At 42.4% G+C, this 23050-nt stretch overlaps 1 protein-coding gene across 1 annotated transcript in view; it reads right to left on the reverse strand.

Annotated features, from left to right (window-relative positions):
• Positions 1 to 1710: 1710 nt before the first annotated feature.
• Positions 1711 to 23050, reverse strand: part of LOC129867184 (fatty acid 2-hydroxylase-like) — a 33133-nt gene continuing 11793 nt past the window's right edge. The window contains exons 2-7 of the mRNA XM_055940412.1: positions 13185 to 13274; positions 9963 to 10105; positions 9411 to 9511; positions 8786 to 8958; positions 8252 to 8504; positions 1711 to 5030 (exon numbers count right to left, since the gene is read on the reverse strand). Coding sequence (XP_055796387.1) covers positions 4963 to 5030; positions 8252 to 8504; positions 8786 to 8958; positions 9411 to 9511; positions 9963 to 10105; positions 13185 to 13274 — 828 coding nt within the window. The 3' untranslated portion in view covers positions 1711 to 4962. The remainder of the gene's footprint in view (positions 5031 to 8251; positions 8505 to 8785; positions 8959 to 9410; positions 9512 to 9962; positions 10106 to 13184; positions 13275 to 23050) is intronic.

Consider the following 23050-nt stretch of genomic DNA (forward strand, 5'->3'; position numbering starts at 1 on the left):
ATTTCACAGTAAGAATCTTATACCAACGGTCAAGCATGGTGGTCACAGGTGGTGGTAGTGTGATGGTTTAGGTGATGCATTGCTGCCACAGGACCTGGACGACTTGCCATCATTGAAGGAACCATGAACTCTGCTCTGTATCGGATCAATCTGAGGGAAAATGTCAGGCCATCCGTCAATGAGCTGAAGCTGAAGTGCAGCTGGATCATGCAACAAGAAAATTATCCAAAACACACAAGCAAGTTTACATCAGAGTGGCTGAAAATCAACAAATGTAATGTTTTGGAATGGCCTAGTCAAAGTCCAGACTTAAACCCCATTGAGATGTTGTGGCAGGAGTGAAAATCATTTGTGCTAGAAAACCCACAAATATCGTTGAGTTAAAGCAGTTCTGCATGGAAGAGTGTGCCACAATTCTTCCACAGTGATGTGAGAGACGTTTGGTTACAGTAATTGCAGCTGAAGGTGGCACAACCTTTTGAGTTATTGGGTTTTGCATAACTTTATAAAAGAAATGAAAATGATCAAAAGTTGTATTTGTTAACTCAGGTCCCTTTATCTAATATTAGGTTTTGGTTGAAGATCTAAAAACCAGTGTCGAAAATATGCAAAAATAGAGAAAATCAGAAATGGGGCAACTATTTTTCACGGCACTGTATGCTGTAGGAAATCAAACCTTCATTAGTAGCCATTAGTAAGGCAAAGAATAACAGAATTATCTAGAGTTCAGTACATCAACATGACCCTTAAAAAGGTTTAGAGTAAAAAGCTGCATTTCGCTACACTCACAATAACATCTGCTAACCATGTGTATGTGACCAATAAAAATTGATTTGAAAACAAAACATGACAAGTGATCAGAAATATAAAGGCATTTATTTACTGATACTTCCCCATTTGCATAGACATTTAAAATTCCAAAACAAAAGCAAAATATGTGCTAAACCGATTTTACAATATTATTGCATAATTGAGCAGAGAATTTCATGTCAGAATCAAAGCTTACAAGTTTTTAATAAATATAGAAAAATATATCTACAGGCCTATTCTACTTTAACCCAACAGGTGGCACCCTTCTGCTCAGCAAGACGCTTGGTCCAGTCAAAGACTAGGGTGGGTGTTGATACAGAGGGGGGAGGTGGCATGCCAAACTCAACTGCCATTATCATAATTTTCATCAACACCATCAGCATCCTTATTATCAACATATCACAACAATATTTGGTTCATCATGTCGTGAAAAGTTCATCATACAAAAGTCATCATAAGCATGGGTATAAATATTGTCTTGAACGTGCATATTCTCTACTGTGATATGAGTTCTTGATGCTAATCAGGGTATCTTACTGATCCTTCACTGACCGTTCTCTGTCCGAACAACGTGAACACGACTCAACCCTGAGCCCTGACCCCAACCTGAGTTCCAAACAGAACACTCCCACTTAAATGACTGCAAGGAAGAGGATTTTATACAGTAAAGCAAATGCTGGATTACACATATTTATGTGATGAAGAATTACTCTCTTGGCATATAAATCACCCCCATCAAGCCCCAATGGAGGTGATAGGAGACTGTGGGCCCAGGACGTGTCCTTAGCTGTAGTGAGATATATATTATATATATTATATATATATTATATATATATAATATATATATATATATATATTATATATTATATATATATTATATATATATATATATATACATACACACACACGTTATGACCTAACGGTTCAAATCACTGTTTGAGACGCATGTACTTTGTGAGGCCCCAGTCCCCTGTCACAGTCTCCTCTCTCCATGGTCCCCTGAGGAACTGTAGGAGTTTTTGGGCTTATCTGTAGTGGCTTCACCCAAAGGACAAATTAAAAGGGGGAATAAGGGAATGAACAAAAACATATGGAATGCAGAAGATGGTAAAAAGGCTAGAAACTTTAGGATATAAAACTAGTCGGAACAGTCGAGGATCGGCCTGGAACTGAACCCGAAAGCCTCCTGTAGTTTAGTCTGATGCAAGATCGTCATCCTACATGCAGAGAGGGGCACGGGAACCTATAGTGAAGTCCTTATCAGCTCCATTCTGTAGCCATATGCTCCTCCCTACAGCAGGAGACCTGGTAGACCGGCCTCATGCCCTCAGTGTTCTGTCTCTGTATACATGACAACACATACCCATCCATGCTTCCATCAATCTTCCTCTCACTCCATCTCTCTCCACCTAGTAAAACATCAACTCATTCTGACGCTTCATTTGACATGTCAACAACAAACCAGAGTGTATAGGAGAGAGATGGAAAGGGAAAGATGCAGTCTCTGTTTGTACGAATATTTCTATACATTTAGTCATACCATTACGAATAAAAAAACATTGTTGAAATATAAATTAGTCTGAACATAGTGAAAGACTAAATCAGCTCCCTCCATACCTTCCCACAGATTTGAAAAGGAAATGCCCCAGTTTAAGAAAGACAATACAGACTAAGCATCAGTGAATTCGGTGAGCACACAATGTCAACAGCAATTTTCTGTGTCAAAACAGCATAGCTGTGATATAATGTTGAGAATGGGGTCCCCATAACAATGTTACTAAAAGTTTTACTACCGCTTGACCTCCAGTTGCATAAACACTCCAGGGATAGAGAAGGTACTTTCCTGAATTTTCTTAAAAGGTATAAACCTGGACAGCTTAGATGTACAGTTGAAGTCGATAGTTTACATACACCTTAGCCAAATACATTTAAAAACTCAGTTTTTCACAATTCCTGACATTTTATCCTAGGAAAGATTCCCTGTCTTAGGTCATTCAGGATCACCACTTTATTTTAAGGATGTAAAATGTCAGAATAATAGTAGAGAGAATTATTTATTTCAGCTTTTATTTCTTTCATCACATTCCCAGTGGGTAAGACGTGTACATACACTCAATTAGTATTTGGTAGCATTGTCTTCAAATAGTTTAACTTGGGTCAAACATTTCAGGTAGCCTTCCACAAGCTTCCCACAATATGTTGGGTGAATTTTGGCCCATTCCTCCTGACAGAGCTGGTGTAACTGAGTCAGGTTTGTAAGCCTCCTTGCTCGCACACACTTTTTCAGTTCTGCCCACAAATGTTCTATAGGATTGAGGTTAGGGCTTTGTGATGGCCACTCCAATATCTTGACTTTGTTGTCCTTAAGCCATTTTGCCACAACTTTGGAAGTATGCTTGGGGTCATTGTCCATTTGGAAGAACCATTTGCGACCAAGCTTTAACTTCCTGACTGATGTCTTGAGATGTTGCTTCAATGTATCCACATAATTTTCCTTCCTCATATTGTCATCTATTTTGTGAAGTGCACCAGTCCCTCCTGCAGCAAAGCACCCCACAACATGATGCTGCCACCCCATGCTTCACGGTTGGGATGGTGTTCTTCAGCTTGCAAGCATCCCTCCAAACATAACGATGGTCATTATGGCCAAACAGCTCTATTTTTGTTTCATCAGACCAGAGGACATTTCTCCAAGAAGTACAATCTTTGTCCCCATGTGCAGTTGCAAACCATAGTCTCGATTTTCTTTATGGCGATTTTGGAACAGTGGCTTCTTCCTTGCTGAGCGGCCTTTCAGGTTATGTCGATATAGGACTTGTTTTACTGTGGATATAGATACTTTTGTACCCGTTTCCTCCAGCATCTTCACAAGGTCCTTTGCTGTTGTTCTGGGATTGATTTGAACTTTTCGCACCAAAGTACGATCATCTCTAGGAGACAGAACGCGTCTCCTTCCTGAGCGGTATGACGGCTGCGTGGTCCCATGGTGTTTATACTTGCGTACTATGGTTTGTACAGATGAGCGTGGTACCTTCAGGCTCCCAAGGATGAACCAGACTTGTGGAGGTCTACAATTTTTTTTCTGAGGTCTTGGCTGATTTCTTTAGATTTTCCCATGATGTCAAGCAAAGAGGCACTGAGTTTGAAGGTAGGCCTTGAAATACATCCACAGGTACACCTCCAATTGACTCAAATGATGTCAATTAGCCTATCAGAAGCATCTAAAGCCATGACATCAATTTCTAGAATTTTCCAAGCTGTTTAAAGGCACAGTCAATTTAGTGTATGTAAACTTCTGACCCACTGGAATTGTGATACAGTGAATTATAAGTGAAATAATCTGTCTCTAAACAATTGTTGGAAAAATGACTTGTGTCATGCACAAAGTAGAGTCCTAACCGACTTGCCAAAACTATAGTTTGTTAACAAGAAATTTGTGGAGTGGTTAAAAAACAAGTTAATGACTCCAAACTAAGTGTATGTAAACTTACGACTTCAACTGTATATAAGGACAACTATAATCTCTAACTTTCACCGTCCTAAACATCACTCTTTATCCTCTCTTCCACATTCACACTCCCTCTCTCACTTTCTAGTCTCTCTCTACTGCAGGGTTAGTAAACCCGTACCCTACGAGGTCCGGAGGCTGCTGGTTTTCTGTTCTACCTGATAATGAATTTACCCCACCTGGTGTCCCAGGTCTAAATCAGTCCCTTATTAGAGGGGAACAATGTAAAAACCCAGTGGAACTGACTTCAAGGTCCAGAGTTGAGTTTGATGGCTATACGGTCTCTGGTGGGATGTTGACTGTTATATCCTGTGACTGCATGTATTATCCTCCTTACTGCATTCTAGTCATACAATCTTCATTTGATAAGGTTGTCGATTATAAACAAAACATACAGAATCACCCCAAACCTCCATCGCTCCAGTTCTGAAAAGATACCTTTCTTCTTTGACTGGCAAGTGGAACATATTGGAGAAGTGTTTTTGTGTTTTGTTCGAAGCAGCCAGAGACAGAGACAGAGACAGACAGACTATAGGGACAGGCTGGGGCCAAAGGGTATGGCATCATTGAAGGGGTTGATTGCCAGGTCTAAGAGGGATGGGTGAAGGTTGCCCCCCAGTGGAGAGTAGAGTAAGTTGGGTCTTCTAAAGGGTCTGTTCAGGAATCAATGTGTTGAACGGATAGTCCCACAATGTGGTGCTGATTCCAAAACCTGCAGAGGGAAACCAATTTATGCCATCAGTGAGAGTACAGAGTCAGAAATACTTTTGCAAACATACAGGAATCCAGGTATAATATTTATGACAAACATACACAAAGCTGAACTACAGGCAATTACAGAGACATATGAACAGTCTGAGGTAATATAATCAGTGCTTGACTTGGGCAGGAGCTCAGCAGAAATGAGTACCAGCACCTCAAAATGTTCTACTGCTTGAGATCCTGCTCCTGTTCTAGAATATTAGCTCAAAAGTACCAGCACCTATTTCAGTCCAAGACAAGCACTGAATATAATACTTGATCTTGTTCATCCCCCATCCTCTTTATCAGAAGTCACTGTAAAAACAGAAGTATGGTGATACAAAGAGCTATTCAAATCAAATTGTATTGGTCACATACACATTTTTAGCAGATGATATTGCGGGTGTAGAAAAATGCTTGTGTTACTAGCTCCAACAGTGCACTAGTATCTAACAAGCAATGCCGGAGTGGCATTCACTACAATACAGTAGAATAACATACAGTATATACATATGAGATGAGTAAAGCAGTATGTAAACATTGTTAAAGTGGCCAGTGATTCCATGTCTATGTATACAGGGGAGCAGCCTCTAAGGTGCAAGGTTGAGTAACTGGGTGGGAACCAGTAAGTGATGGCTATTTAACTGTCTGATGGCCTTGAGATAAAAGCTATTTTTCAGTCTCCCAGTCCCAGCTTTGATCCACCTGTACTGTCGCCTTCTGGATAGCGTCGCCTTCTGGATAGCGGGGTGAACAGGCCGTAGCTCAGGTGGTTTATGTCCTTGATGATATTTATGGCCTTCCTGTGACATTGGGTGCTGTAGGTGTCCTGGAGGGCAGGCAGTGTGCCACCGGTGATGCGTTGGGCAGACCGCACCACCCTCTGGAGAGCCCTGCTGTTGCGGGCAGTGCAGTTTCCGTACCAGCCGATGATACAGCCCGACAGGATGCTCGCAATTGTGCATCTGTAAAAGTTTGTGGTTTTTTTTGGGGACAAGCCAAATTTCATCATCCTCTTGAGGTTGAAGAGGCTCTGTTGCACCTTCTTCACCACACTATGTAGGTGGACCTTTTCAGTTTGTCAGTGATGTGTACGCCAAGGAACTTGCAGCTTTCCACCTTCTCCACTGCATCCCCGTCGATGTGGATAGGGGCATGCTCCCTCTGCTGTCTCCTGAAGTCCACGATCCATTCTTTATTTTGTTGATGTTGAGGGAGAGGTTATTTTCCTGGACCCCTCCGCCAGCGCCCTCACCTCCTCCCTGTAGGCCGTCTCGTCATTGTTGGTAAATCAGGCCTACTACTGTTGTGTCGTCTGCAAACTTGATGATTGAGTTGGAGGCGCGCCTCAGTCATGGGTGAACAGGGAGTACAGGAGGTGGCTGAGCACACACCCTTGTGGGGCCCCTGTGTTGAGGATCAGCAAATTGGAGATGTTGTTTCCTACCTTCACCACCTGGAGGCGGCCCGTCAGGAAGTCAAGGACCCAGTTGCACAGGGCGGGATTCAGACCCAGGGCCCCAAGCTTAATGATGAGCTTGGAGGGTACAACCGTGTTGAAGGCTGAGCTACAGTCAATGAACAGCATTCTTACATAGGTATTCCTCTTGTCCAGATGGGATAGGGCAGTGTGCAGTGCGATGGAGATTGCATCGTCTGTGGATCTATTGGGGCGGTAAGCAAATTGAAGTGTGTCTAGGGTGTCAGGTAAGGTAGAGTTGATATGATCCTTAACTAACCTCTCAAAGCACTTCATGATGACAGAAGTGAGTGCTATGGGGAAATAGTAATTTAGTTCAGTTACCTTTGCTTTTTTGGGTACAGGAACAATGGTGGACATTTTGAAGCAAGTGGGGACAGCAGACTGGGATAGGGAGAGATTGAATATGTCCGTAAACACTCCATTCAGCTGGTCAGTGCATGCTCTGAGGATGCGGCTAGGGATGCCGTCTGGGCCGGCAGCCTTGCGATGGTTAACACGCTTAAATGTCTTACTCACGTCAGCCACGGAGAAGGAGAGCCCACAGTCCATGGGAGTGGGCCGTGCCGGTGGCACTGTGTTCTCCTCAAAGCGGGCGAAGTAGGTGTTTAGCTTATCCGGGAGCAAGACATCGTTGTCCGCGACGTGGCTAGTTTTCCTTTTGTAATCCATGATTGTCTGTAGACCCTGCCACATACGTCTCGCGTCTGAGCTGTTGAATTGTGACTTCACTTTGTCTCTGTACTGATGTTTTGTTTTGCCTGTTTGACTGCCTTATGAGGGAATAACTACACTGTTTGTATTCAACCATATTCCCAATCACCTTACCATGCTTAAATGCGGTGGGTCGCGCTTTCAGTTTTGCGCGAATGCTGGAATTTATCCGTGGTTTCTGATTTGGGTAGGTTTTAATAGTCACAGTGGGAATAACATCCCCTACACACTTCCTGATGAACTCAGTCACCGTGTCCACGTTAATGTTATTCTCAGAGGCTACCTGGAACATCTCCCAGTCCATTTGATTAAAACAACCTTGAAGCATGGATTCAGATTGGTCAGACCAGCGTTGAATAGACATTAGCATGGGTACTTCCTGTTTGAGTCGGACTTTCTCTATGTTATTACAATCACACCATCTGTAGTTAATCATGAAACATACACCACCGCCCTTCTTCCTGGAGAGTTCTTTATTCCTGTCTGTGTGATGTACTGAGAACCCAGCTGGCTGTATGGCTGGGGACAGTATATCCCAAGAGAGCCATGATTCCGTGAAACAGAGTATATTACAGTCCCTGATGTCTCTCTGGAAGGAGGTCCTCAACCTGAGCTGATCTACTTTATTGTCCAGAGACTGAAAATTAGCGAGTAATATACTCAGAAGCAGTGGATGGTGTACACGCCTCCTGAGTTGGAAAAGAAGTCTATTCCGAACAACTCTTCTCCGCCGGCGGCGTCTTAAAGCAGCCTCTGGGTTAAGTTCAATTGCCCTAGGGGTACGAACAAAGGATTCAATTCGGGAAAGTCGTATTCCTGAACGTAATGCTGGTGCATTACCATCGCTCTGATATCTTTCTGGCTGTATGTAATAACACAAAAAACATTCTGGGTGAATAATGTAAGAAATAACACACCAAAAAAATACTGCAAAGTTGCTTATGAGCTAGAAGCAGAGCTGTCATGTCTGTCGGCGCCATCTTACTGGTCCTCCTCACCTGCTCTTTGGTGTTCAAAGTGGTGCTTGACGTGGTATGCCTTGAGGCTGTACAGGTAGGAGTTTTTCTGGGGGGAGCCGTAGTGAAGGTAGTAATGAATCATGTCGTACACCACGTACCCAAACAGCCCCCCCACAAACAAGGACACCCCTAAGGCCTCAGGGAAGGCCTTGGTCAGCAGCAGGTAGAAGCTGCCTATCACCACTGAGGCCAGGCAAGGAGGAAAGACTAGGCGGGAGCCATCGTAGGGAGACTGGAGGGGAGAAAGCACCATGGTGTTAGTATAGGAGCACATAGACTTTGAGTAGTTACTGCACACTTTTGTTTTATCATTCTAGCATATGGCTTGGCCTAGATTTGGAACAAAAAGTATATCCTTCTGCAGTTTCCCAAGTTTCTGAATTTCAAATGAATCATAAACAAAAAGAGGCATAAAAAACACCTAAGTACTTATCAGTTAAAAAAAAGACGATACATTTTAAACGTTAGTTCCAGAGTATTGTTCACCCTCTTCTGTATATGTCCGTATCTCACCTTATGATGCTGTCCGTGCAGCAGGAAGTGAATGGTGATGAGGTAATAGTTGTGGGCGGGCGGGCGCATGTGAAAGACGAAGCGATGGATGCAATATTCGATGAAGGTCCATATGACCATGCCCATCACAAAGATGAGGGGAAAGCTGTACTTGTGCACCAGGAAGGAATAGTCTGCAGAGGGAGGGGGTGGGACAGATACAGACTTAAACAGGAATCACATTTCTACTAGACTGTACATGGGAACAAGCATGAGTTTGCTGGACAGATTAATTAACAATGTGGCCGGAATCAACTACTTCTACTACTTCTTATTTCTAATGTTTTTTATTTGATATTGAATACTGCACTGTTGGATAGGGCTTGCATGTCAAGCATTTTACTGTACTTGTGCAAAATGTAACAATTTTGTTTTTAAATAGTCTACTATTTGAAAGTATTTTCAAATACTTATTTGCAAATACATTATTTAAAATAGCAAATGCATGGGTGTATTTAAGTATTTGTATAAATACTGTGTATTTGTTTATTTCCAAATATTGAACTACTTACGTTTTCAAATTAAAAAAATATCCAAATACTTACTACCCTAAATAGTATTTTAACCCAGGTCTGATGATTGTTACCTGTGCTGGCGAATAGTCTGGTTGTCTCCTGAGCCAAGGTGGTGTAGCAGTACCAGCTGAGATAGAACACCAGTGGCATCCACACAGCAGGGACCATGTACCTACACGCAGACAATCATATGGACTTATCAAACAGCAGTTTCTGAGGTAACATGCAAGTGTTAGGGAGGTAACAAGGCAGCAAGGGCGGCAGGTAGCTTAGCGGTTAAGCTCGTTGGGCCAGTAACCAAAAGGTGGCTGGTTCGAATCCCCTAGCTGACTAAGTGAAAAATCTGCAGATGTGACCTTGAGCACTCAACCCTAATTGCTCCTGCAAGTCGCTCTGAATAAGAGTGTCTGCTAAATTATGTTTATTACATTGCTTAATTAATTAATTAATTAATTAAGTTTCTACATTGTATGGGCTGGTTTTCCTGACAGCGATTAAGCCTAGTCTTTGCTTAAAGGGAACGTTTGGGACTTTCCCAGAGTTTAAAGAGGCTCAATTGAAAAAGACTTTAAGTCCAGGACTTAATCTGTGTCTGGGATACATGTACATATCATCTCTCTGACCAGGATGTCTTGGTGCTGGCCTCCATGAACTTGTTCCCAAACAGGCGAATGGGCCGATCCACAGGCTGGTGCACCCAGGTCTCGTATTTCTCTCCCAGGTTGCCCACCTGCCAGGCCAGGGGCTTCCGCCAGTCCACCAGGTCCTGCAGGCATAGCAGGGGAGACACAGCTCAGGTTACAACACTGTACATACTGTAGCTTAAACCTTACAGCACACAACAGTTCAATACAAGATGTCTATAGAGTGTCATAACCTCATCAGTACTGCTTCTGCCTAAAACCTTCAGTTGTCAAAGGACATATTGTTCTTGTAGAATCTAGATAATTGGAAATTGGACTATGAAAACGTATTTCAGTCATAGACTTTTGCGATAGTGTGATCAATCGGTTTGGGCCCTTCTGTAGGTGTTGTAATTGACCAGCAGGTGGCGGTAGAGAGACATATGGCCAGAGAAAGGAGTTGTTATCCTAATTTCTGTGAAGGATCTGCATATTGTATCTCTGTCCATACCTTTTACTAAACGTCTCCTTTACAATGACCTTAGATCAAGACTAGGCAGACAGATTGGCTTGTTCTCAGAGTCATGTCTCTTATACATTATCATAGATTATAGGGTGGGTACTATATTAACTAGACCACAGAGCCATGCATGGAATAGCTTTTTGCTATAGTTGACAATATTGGATGAATTGAGGCAAACAAAAAGCTAAAATCATTCATTGAGGACATCGATTGTCTTGGAGAGTAGGTTAAAAGTGGAGAATGGTTCTCAAAACATACCTGAAACCCCAAAAGATAACAATGAGTGACAAGTGTCATTGTATTCAGGACACAAATTCCCTCCACTGTGTAAGTATGTAGGGCTGAATGAGCCAGGAGACGAGCTGCACTAGGTACAGTGCCTTCAGAAAGTATTCACACCCTTTGACTTTTTCCACGTTTTTGTGTTACATACGGAATTAAAAATGTATTCATTTGAGATTTTGTGTCACTGGCCTCCACAAAATACCCCATAAGGTCAAAGTGGAATTATGTTTATAGACATTTTTACAAATTAATAAAGAGTGAAAAGCTGAAATGTCTTGGTTCAATAAGTATTCATAAAGTTGCATTAACTCACTCTGTGTGCAATAATAGTGTTTAAAAAAATGTTTATGACTACCTACCCCACACATACAATTATCTGCAAGGTTCCTCAGTCCAGCAGTGAATTTCAAACACAGATTCAACCACAAAGATCAAGGAGGTTTACTAATGCTACACAAAGAAGTTCATTTATTGTTAAAAAGGTTTAAAAAAGTAGATATTAAATATCCCTTTGAGCATGATGCAGTTAATAGTTATAATTTGGATGGTGTATCAATACATCCAGTCACTACAAATATACAGGTGTCCTTCCTAACTCAGTTGACGGAGAGGAAGGAAACCGCTCAGGATTTTCACCATGAGGCCAATGTTGACTTTAAAACAGTTACGGAGTTTAATGGCTGTGATAGGAGAAATCTGAGGATGGATCAACAACATTGTAGTTACTCCACAATACTAACCTAAATTATAGAGTGAAAAGAAGGAAGCCTGTACAGAATAAAAATATTCCAAAATATGCATCCAGTTTGCAATAAGGCAAAATGTGGCAAAGAAACTAACTTTATGTCATGAACACAAAGTGTTATGTTTGGGGCAAATCAAATACGTCACCGAGTACCACTCTTCATATTTTCAAGCATGGTGGTGGCTGCATCATGTTATGAGTATGTTTGTCATCAGCAAGGACTATGGAGTTTTTTTAGCATAAAATTAAATGGAATAGAGCTAAGCACAGGCAAAATCCTAGAGGAAAAACTAGTTCAGTCTGCTTTCCAACAGACACTGGAAGACAAATTCACCTTTCAGCAGGACAATAACCTAAAACACAAGGCCAAATATACACTGGAGTTGCTTACCAATATGACATTGAATGTTCCTGAGTGGCCTAGTTACATTTTTGATTGAAAATCTATGGCAAGAAATGTCTGTCTAGCAATGATCAACAACCTACTTGACAAAGATTAAATAATTGTAAAAATAATGAGCAAATATTGGGCATAGCTATGTTTGCAAAGCTCTTAGAGACTTACCCAGAAAGGCAATTCTAGCATGTATTGAACCCAGGGGAGTGAATACCTATGTAAATAAGATATGCCTGGATTTAAATGTTCTATAAATGTACAAACATTGATAAAAACATGGCTTTCACTTTGTCATTATGGGGGAGAAAAAAATATTTAATCCATTTTGAATTCAGGCTGTAACACAACAAAATGTTGAATAAGTCAAGGGTTATGAATACTTTCTGAAGGCACTGCATGTGATAATCAATGTCAAGCGTTATGCCATCACCCAATGTATCACAATGACAAACACACACAGAGCTGGCCCTCACACACACACACACAGGTGGCCCCCTGTTGCAAAGCAAAGGTGACTGGCTGCTATCCACTAGTCAATCCCAAAAGATTCCTAAAGCCTGAGGAAGACTTCCCCTGTTCTGTCATTGAAAACATAGCAATATCCCCCCTGAGATATGGCACCTTTACACTAGTACATAACTCTGTGCATACCGTTCGCTGTCTATCTCTACTTAACACGGATAAACCTGCCACATAGCCTATCTACTATAGACTGGCAGAACTGCCCACGAAACCACTCCCACACTGTCTCCAATGATTAGCTGTGAAAATTGGTGACAACACATTTTTTAGCAAAGCTGGGTGAATGACCGTAAAAGTGGTCACCTCTCGATCTTTTCCCCCTGTCTCTTTCTCGATCTATCTTCTCCCTCTATGTGTCAATGCAGGAGTGTACTGTAGCTCACAGGCCTCAGTCAGAGGAGCGCTGAACTCAAGGGCCTTGGACCAGACACAGGTAGAAAACTCTGCCTACCTGCAGCAATGACAGCTCCTACAGAACAGAGACGCTGCCACAATGTTGGGCCAATGACAGTCTCAAATACAGTACGGCTCTGGCATCTGAGCTCTACTTTGACTTGTAGTTAAACCCCAGAACATCCCCTGATTAGATCAACAGGCTGGCTGGCTGTTCTGATGCAGTGGTTGGGTTTTAATGCTTAGAAATATCTAGATGATGTCCCTTAGCCTGATCTATCTTAGTCTTTATTCTTCCCGTTTTCTTTCTGATTCTCTCTCTCCCACTCTCTTTCTCTGGTTTTGTTTTTCTCTCACCGTGTCCAGGTTGACTTGACTGCATTTGCTAATGGGTGAAGGCTCCTCATCCACTGTGTGCTCCTGAGTCTTCTTCCTCTCCCTCGTCGTCTGTGGAACAACAGGAGACAATGAAAGGGATTGTGAGCTCCAAATCAAATTGCAAACATCGGCAGGATATCCATTAAGGCAACCTATTCACAATATAATGTTACCATGGGGATATAATGTGGTTAAGATTTGTCTGTGGCTAATTATGGCAGGTTATTTGTTTCTGCACATCCTCATGCCTATACTCCAGATTATTAAATGACACTATAGTTTCAGTGTTGCCAACTACAAGTATCAGTGTTAGATGGTTGACACCAAAACACACTCAGTCTACACTCATTGTTATCAGCATTCACTCAGAGTCACGGCACATTCTACCATGTATTGACTGTATGAGTTAAGAGTTTCAGAGCATAGATCTGCCTTCACACTTTTCTCTTTATTATGGGCAGTGCGTAACAAGGACACAATCCTGATTATATCATAGGCCTACTGCACAGTCTCTTTGCTTCATATGATTGTTAAGGCGCACTTATGCAGGCCCCCAGTGTCCGCTTTGGAGAGTACAATCACGAGCTCTGCTGGTTGGCTACTGCTTAGCAACCTGGTGCCAAAAGCCCTGGTCTGCCCTAGACAGCCAATGTATATTACAATCACCAGAATGGCCAAACAAAACTTTTTAGCCGGACGTTTTGGGCTCTAAAATGTGTTTATTACAATAGAGTTCGATCACCGCAGTGATTTGCTACAAATCAAGATATTTAATTAAATAGTGATCCATTCTGACAGCTACATTTGTCATCACACAGGACCACGTGCTGACACGTGGTGTCATCATGGGCCGGCAGGCTACTAGGAGGAGGCTCCCAGTTGACTCTCTCCATAGACATTAAAAACCAGACTCTCTCAGGCAGGATGAAAACGAATACGTTGCCCATGAACGTTTGATAGTTACGGCCACTTTCACCATGACCCTTAGCAATTTTTTGGTGCCTTAGAGCAGTGGTTCCCAAACTGTGGGGCGCACCCCCTGGGGGGGGGGACCGAGGGGTCACTCTTCAAAGTTGTAAAAATTAAATGCACAAAGTGCAATTTCAAAATTGATAAGTGCACCATTAGTTCCTCTTGTCATGTTAGTCATTGCATGCCTTAGAGAGCCATTTCTAACTTGTCAGAGGTGTCCAGTTCAACAAGCCCATTTATTTGGCAGAATCCAGGCACTTGTCATCTCCCGTCTGGATTACTGCAACTCGCTGTTGGCTGGGCTCCCTGCCTGTGCCATTAAACCCCTACAACTCATCCAGAACGCCGCAGCCCGTCTGGTGTTCAACCTTCCCAAGTTCTCTCACGTCACCCCGCTCCTCCGCTCTCTCCACTGGCTTCCAGTTGAAGCTCGCATCCGCTACAAGACCATGGTGCTTGCCTACAGAGCTGTGAGGGGATCGGCACCTCCGTACCTTCAGGCTCTGATTAGGCCCTAAACCCAAACAAGGGCACTGCGTTCATCCACCTCTGGCCTGCTCGCCTCCCTACCTCTGAGGAAGTACAGTTCCCGCTCAGCCCAGTCAAAAAACTATTCGCTGCTCTGGCACCCCAATGGTGGAACAAACTCCCTCACGACGCCAGGTCAGCGGAGTCAATCACCACCTTCCGGAGACACCTGAAACTCCACCTCTTTAAGGAATACCTAGTATAGGATAAAGTAATCCTTCTAACCCCCCCCCCCCCTTAAAATATTTAGATGCACTATTGTAAAGTGGTTGTTCCACTGGATATCAAGGTGAATGCACCAATTTGTAAGTCGCTCTGGATAAGAGCGTCTGCTAAATGACTTAAATGTAAATGTATTTATTTTTTATTTAACTAGGCAAGTCAGTTAAGAACAAATACTTATTTACAATGCTGGCCTACCCCGGCCAAACCCAGACGACGTTGGGCCAATTGTGCGCTGCTCTATGGGACTCCCAATCACAGCCGGATGTGATACAGCCTGGATTCGAACCAAGGACTGTAGTGACACCTCTTGCACTGAGATGCAGTGCCTTAGACCGCTGTGCCACTCGGGAGCCATGTCAGTTAAGTTTTTTTTTTTTTTTTTTTTTTTTTAGGGGGATGTTCCACTCAGTTTTAAAAAGGTTTGTAATCCCCTGCCTTAGAGTACCACAGTATGAGTCATAATACCCATAAAACCTGGAGGTCAAACAGGGGAATGATTCCAATCATTTTCCCACCATAAATTCTTCCCAAACGGGGATTTTGAAAACAACCCTGGCGTGACATTTTGATAGCCGTGTCAATCTCTCTAGGACAAGGTGACTTATCAATACAGCCAACTGTATTTACCCCCCAAAAGTAAATGCTAATTAGCTGCTAATGTTTAGAACATAAAGAACTACAAATGCCAAGAGGATCTGGAAGAGACTGCCGAATCCAGGCAAAGGTAGAATCTCTGGATTACCTATCTAATGTTAGCTAAATGTAGTAATTAATAAATAAGCTAAAAAAAAAAAAAATGGACAATTCCGTGAACTGTCTTGTGCAAGTTTTAAATTGACACAATACCTGTTAGCAATGGTACTACTGTATCAACTAGAGATTATGTGCAGGGGCTTGCAGTCATTTCTAGTTTTGAATGCCTACTTTGACGCTAATTCACATTTTCGAATCTGAGAGTAAATAGAAGTGAATATATTGATAAGTCACCTTGTCCGAGAGAGATTTACATGGTTATCAAAACGTCACACCAGGGTAAGCCTACACGAAACACAGACGTTGTTTTAAGTGCTTGTAAAATCCCCTATGGGAAAAATGAATGGTGGAAAAACGTTTGGAACCATTTCCCTGTTTGACCACTAGGTATTATAACGCCTCCACTGTGGAGCTCCAATCAGCCCCATTCAGCGATATGGCACACTTCAAATTCAAATACTCCGGCTTCATGCAGCATTTTCCATAGGAATATGTAGATGACGTCAGCGCTATCATTATCTACTGGTTTCAATGCCCATACTTTTATGTTTAAGGGCACATTACATGACTGTGCGGGTTGGTACTCAGGACCAGGGAATCTCCTCAAAGTGGAACACTATTAGCTGATCATCTACATTCTAGGTTGTCCTAAAAACTAAGTGGGTGAAAATTACAGAGAGGTGAGGGATAACTAGATCCTTGGATAGCCAGGCTGTCAAGCTTGGTGATGTGACATGAGGAGTTTGTACAATTAATACAACCAGGCAGTGAGGCATGCCTCAGCTTGATACACAATGGCATGTGTTTAAAAGTGTTGACTATTTAAAACAAAGCAACAAAGTACAGTATATGCAACAACTGAACACGCCATAATTTACTATTCAACAATTACTTTTGAATTCTTCATTCATTCTTGTAAAATGGCAGGTGAATATGCCAATATGAACCCCATGCTCATTTCTGAAGGTAAATTACATACAGTAGCTCAAGTTACGAGTGTGTTACGAGATGGTTTCACTTACCCTCTAATAAATATAATACATTTTATAGTCAATTTTATTTAAGAACAGGTAGGCAATGGAGATCAGCAAGGATGGGGGTGATATGGGCAGACTTATTTGTTTGTGTCAGAATCCTTGCGGCACTGTTTTGGATGTAGTTTATGAATAGAATTTTCAGGCAGGCCCCCCCAAGTACTGCATTCCCATAATCAATTCTGGAGAAAATTAATGCATGGATTAGCTTTTCACCGATGTGGTGAGAGAGGGACTTAGGCGGAAGATGTCATTCTTTCACCTGAAAAACGTTTTTTTCAGACATGATCAATGTGGCAATTGAAAGGAGACCGCAGGGTCAAATTTCACCTTCAAATGAAGGGGATGACATGGCCATCTATGACAGGGCGGATGCTGCAGGAGTTGGTGATCTGCTGGGGGGTGCCTCCGTCTTGCTGCTATTGAGTTGGGGAAAGTTGTTCTGCATCCAAGATTTGACCTCTTCCAGACAATGTTGACAGAGCAGATGCTGTGTCAGGCTTTGTTTTAATGTACACCTGTCGTCTGCTTAGCAGTGGAATTGGGACACTGTCAGACTACAATCTGGCCAAGCGGAAGCATGTAGAGCAGGAAGAGGATAGGACCTAACATAGAGCCTCAAAGCTGGTTAGCACTGAGGTGTGACTGAACTGTAGTTGCCACTAGGTCCACACTCTGTGGTGGTAATGCACCCTAAAGTTGGTTGCCAATTGACATATAAAGTCCACAGAAGAAGACGAAGAATACTACTGAAGGAGGAGTGGTTACTAGAAACTATTAGTTTCCCCTTTTATCTGTGGATTAAATGTCGGAGTAGAGAACATACTATTGCATGTGACTCAAAATTCTACAAAGATCCAGAAAAAAGGAGCTTGTGCATTTCAGTTAAAATAACAACCCAATATTTATATCCCAGGACAAATTTGCTAGCAACAGCAAGCTAAATGTCCATGAAAGTTTCATGTCTCAACCTGTCCCCAAATTAATATAGTTGGTTCAGAGTTTGTTTTAATATTTCAAACAGACTCCTGGAATAGGGATGTGTCAAGGGACTTAATGTTTCTGAATTTAATAGTGTGCTTGGTACGGAGCTGAATTGCAGGGGTACTCAGACATTTTCATGACCCTATGGTCAGATACACCCATCTCATGTACATCCAGGTCTGAGGCCGGGACTTCTCCAGTGATGAGGTCTAGTGTATGCTCACGATTGTGTGTGGAGATGTTGACATGCTGTACCAGATTGAGATAGTCAAGCATGTTCAGGAAGTCAGTAGCAGAGGAACATTTTGATGAATCAATGTGAATGATTGAAACACTGTTGCTTTTATGGATTTTGTCTTGTTTGTTCTATGTTGCTATGTCTTGCTTGTCCTATGTTTCTCTGTGTGTGCGCACTGCTCATTGATTGTCTGTATTGTAATTGTTTTTAATAACCTGCCCAGGGATTGCGGTTGAAAATTAGCCGGCTGGCTAAAACCGGCATTTTTACTTAAACGTTGATTAATGTGCACTGTACCTGTAAAAATTAAATAAACTCAATACTCCTTCATGGAAAGAGCCGACCACCTCACAAAATAACTTTAATCCGACAAAAAAAAAGAAAAACAGATTAATCTACAGACACGGACAATTTACTTACCATTGAGGTAGAGGCTAGTGCTCTGGCTGGAATCCATGCAACACTGGAAAAGTTTTGTGAGGAGGTAGCAGGGCTGAGGGGGAGTTTGGAGTTCAACCAGAGTGAAATTCTCACGCTCCAAAGAGAAAACAAGACACTCACAGCCAAGATAAAAATATACGATTCCAACATGGATGGTCTACTCAGGGAAAACAGGGTGATGAAGGAGTCACTACTAGACATACAAAGTCGTAGGTTGCGTGAAAATCATTTTTTTCTGGGATTCCTGAGGACGCATCCAATAATCCAGAGGGCGCGATCAGAGAATTCATGCAATCCACCTTAACTTCCTATAGAGACTGTAAACAAGGTGGCTTTCCACCAAATACACAGACTTGGAGCGACAAGATCTAGGATCCCTGACCGATCATCGCAAAATTTGAATACTACCAACAAAAGGAGCTGATCAAAAGCAGAGGAAGGGAGCTTAAAGGGACCAAATTCGGTCTCAATGACAAATTTCCAAGGGAGATAAACGAACATCGTAAGAGACTGTATCCGGTACAAAGACAACAAAAGGAAGGATGGTAGGCGTGCCTTTATCAATGTGGACAAACTCTTTATAGATGGACAGCTATTCCGAGACAGCTCCATAACACTGGGGCTGTACTAAATTCTAGAGGGACTTCAGGTTACGAAAAAAAAGAGGGTATGGGAACTGTAACATTATCTGAACATTATGAAGTGGATATGAACACACACATACTCAATTACATGCTTGCTTACACATACACACACACACATCTGATCTCGCTCTCCTTTCTATTCTCTTCTCTCCCTCTATTATCGAGAACTGTTTTATAATTTAATGTGTTTATTGTTTGTCTACAAGTTTATATATGTTTACAACAAGTAAGGGGACGATATCAGAATAGGGGCATTGGGGAATAATAACATATTGTACGGAATACATTTGTACTGTAGTGAATCCGTCTCTAGAGTAATGCAAGGTCTCTCATGATCATGTGAAACGTCAATTGCTATGGAAATGCTGGGATGTTTTTTTCAATTATGTTAAAGGGAATTATGATGCAACTATGATGGTGATACGAGATGGATTACAATTATCATCATGAATATCAAGGCTATATGCACTACATGTTACACACAGACAATCAACCATGCAAATTGGCAGAGTTATTATGTATTTGGACATCACAGATTATAGTCTTACACAGACATCGTACACACTCTCAATATATCACATCCAATATCATAACACATCAACCTACTCAGATTTGCTACACACATAATATCTTGTCTCAGTTTTCTAACATCTGTAGCATTGGCTCACAGGCAAACAGGCAAGGGAATAAAACAAATATTGCTAGAACCTATTTCTTTAATTCTAAATATCAGACATTTGAAAGCTCTAGTTTTGACCTTCATAATACCTCTGATGGCAGTAACTTTACAAGCACTAATCAGAGACCTGGCAGTGTGGTGCCAGGACAACAACAACCTCTCCCTCAACGCCAGTAAGACAAAAAGGAGCTGATCGTGGACTACAGGAAACAAAGTGTCGAGTCCGCCCCCATTCACATTGAAGATACTACAGTATAGCCATGTTATTTTTCTACTCCATATACATACATACATACATGTTATTTTATTCGTTATTCACTGTGCCAATATTTCAATGTTTTCTTATCTTTAACTCTGCATTGTTGTAAAAGGTCCCGTAAGTAAGCATTTCACTGTTAGTCTACACGTTGTCTACGAAGCATGAGACAAATACAATTTGATTTGACACTTGCAACATGCTGTGTGTGTCATCACTTGAGGCGACACACCAGCAAAACACATTATTTTGACTCAGTCTACTACACTGAATAGGGGTGTGCCTGTGTATACTCTTACAATGTGAATTATGACACAATGTGTGGACTGCAAGGACTATTGACAAAGACCACATGGTGTATTTAATTATTGCTAGAGTTTGCAAACACTGTATTATACACTTTTCAAACCCCTGGTCACAATACAATTTAGGTTAACGAAATACGTACTCAAAGGTCATGTACCACTGATCACTATTGTTATTTGGTGTACAATTCCTTACATAGCACATAACCACACCTTCCTGTATTCACAATAGGTAACAAAGTGTAGGCATTGGACAGTAATGAAAAAATGAGGCCTAGTTTTGCATTGCCAGACTTCAAACCATATTCTCGTTCAAGAATTAGATGTGCAACCTTTTCTGGTGACCAAACCCATACTACTGTTCTACCTCCATCGCTACTTCTACAGTAGGGGTCTGGGAGTTGTAAGGGTATGTGGTTTATTGTCTTTTGTTGCAGCGGGCTGCCTGGTGTGGAGGCATACAGGCTGGGAGAACTGAACAGTTACATTTTATTCATTTAACCAGACAACAGAGCTTCTTCATACCCAGCCATTAGCCCTACACAGAGAGTAGAGGGCTATCAGACGCTAATAAGGCTCTCAGTGTGTCCTCCATCTAATAGGCTGGAGAGGAGAATTAAGGAATGAGTGACCAAAAACAAAGGGGATGGACAGAGGAGACACTAGCACAGGCTGGTATCATCAGAACACGGGCAGCAGCGTGTTGGTGGGGCAACAGTGTGTTGGTGGTCCCTGGGTGGATGGGCGTGGGAGAGGAAGGGGGGGGCACGGTTTTGGGAGGGAATGCATCGGGGGATACTGACGTCACAGACAGGCAACATGAACAGCTACCCACCCAGCTGGCCAGAGTCACAGCAAGATCATGTGGAGTCTGCAGTTTCCATTCTTTACAACAGCTAAAGTCAAAGACTTGACTTACAAACCATACTGAAAAAGTCCAAGACAAAACAGGGAACCACTGCCGCTCATATAAGGGCTTTGTACTAGACTAGAAGTAGGCCTACACACACATACAGTTGAAGTCGGAAGTTTACATACACTTAGGTTGGAGTCATTAAAACTAATTTTTCAACCACTCCACAAATGTCTTGTTAACAAACTATGGTTCTGGCAAGTCGGTTTGGACATCTACTTTGTGCATGACACAAGTAAGTTTTCCAACAACTGTTTACAGACAGATTATTTCACTGTATCACAATTCCAGTAGGTCAGAAGTTTACATACACTAAGTTGCCTGTGCCTTTAAACAGCTTGGAAAATTCCAGAAAATTATGTCATGGCTTTAAAAACTTCTGATAGGCTAATTGACATCATTTGAGTCATTTGAGTCAAACCTGTGGATGTATTTCAAGGCCTACCTTCAACCTCAGTGCGTCTTTGCTTGACATCATGGGAAAATCAAAAGAAATCAGCCAAGACCTCCACAAGTCTGGTTTATCCTTGGGAGCAATTTCCAAATGCCTGAAGATACCACGTTCATCAGTACAAACAATAGTATGCAAGTATAAACACCATGGGACCACGCAGCCGTCATAACGCTCAGGAAGGAGACGCATTCTGTCTCCTAGAGATGAACGTACTTTGGTGTGAAAAGTGCAAATCAATCCCAGAACAACAGCAAAGGACCTTGCGAATATGCTGGAGGAAACAGGTACAAAAGTATCTATATTCACAGAAAAACGAGTCCTATATCGACATAACATTTACATTTACATTTAAGTCATTTAGCAGACGCTCTTATCCAGAGCGACTTACAAATTGGTGCATTCACCTTATGACATCCAGTGGAACAGCCACTTTACAATAGTGCATCAGATCTTTTAAGGGGGGGGGGGGGGGGGGGCAGAAGGATTGCTTTATCCTAGGTATTCCTTGAAGAGGTGGGGTTTCAGGTGTCTCCGGAAGGTGGTGATTGACTCCGCTGTCCTGGCGTCGTGAGGGAGTTTGTTCCACCATTGGGGGGCCAGAGCAGCGAACAGTTTTGACTGGGCTGAGCGGGAACTGTACTTCCTCAGTGGTAGGGAGGCGAGCAGGCCAGAGGTGGATGAACGCAGTGCCCTTGTTTGGGTGTAGGGCCTGATCAGAGCCTGAAGGTACTGAGGTGCCGTTCCCCTCACAGCTCCGTAGGCAAGCACCATGGTCTTGTAACCTGAAAGGCCGCTCAGCAAGGAAGAAGCCACTGCTCCAAAACCACCATAAAAAAGCCAGCCTACGGTTTGCAACTGCACATGGGGACAAAGACCGTACTTTTTGGAGAAATGTCCTCTGGTCAGATGAAACAAAAATAGAGCTGTTTGGCCATAATGACCATCGTTATGTTTGGAGGAAAAGGGGGAATGCTTGCAAGCCGAAGAACGTGAAGCACAGGGGTGGCAGCATCATGTTGTGGGGGTGCTTTGCTGCAGGAGGGACTGGTGCACTTCACAAAATAGATGGCATCATAAGGGAGGAAAATTATGTGGATATACTGAAGCAACATCTCAAGACATCGGTCAGGAAGTTAAAGCTTGGTCGCCAATGGGTCTTCCAAATGGACAATGACCAAAAGCATACTTCCAAAGTTGTGGCAAAATGGCTTAAGGACAACAAAGTCAAGGTACTGGAGTGGCCATCACAAAGCCCTGACCTCAATCCTATAGATCATTTGTGGGCAAAACTGAAAAAGCGTGTGTGAGCAAGGAGGCCTACAAACCTGACTCAGTTACACCAGCTCTGTAAAGAGGAATGGGCCAAAATGCACCCAACTAATTGTGGGAAGCTTGTGGAAGGCTACCTGAAACGTTTGA

The sequence above is a fragment of the Salvelinus fontinalis genome, chromosome 12 (genome assembly GCF_029448725.1).
Source record: "Salvelinus fontinalis isolate EN_2023a chromosome 12, ASM2944872v1, whole genome shotgun sequence".
In the NCBI taxonomy this organism is placed as follows: Eukaryota; Metazoa; Chordata; class Actinopteri; order Salmoniformes; family Salmonidae; genus Salvelinus; species Salvelinus fontinalis.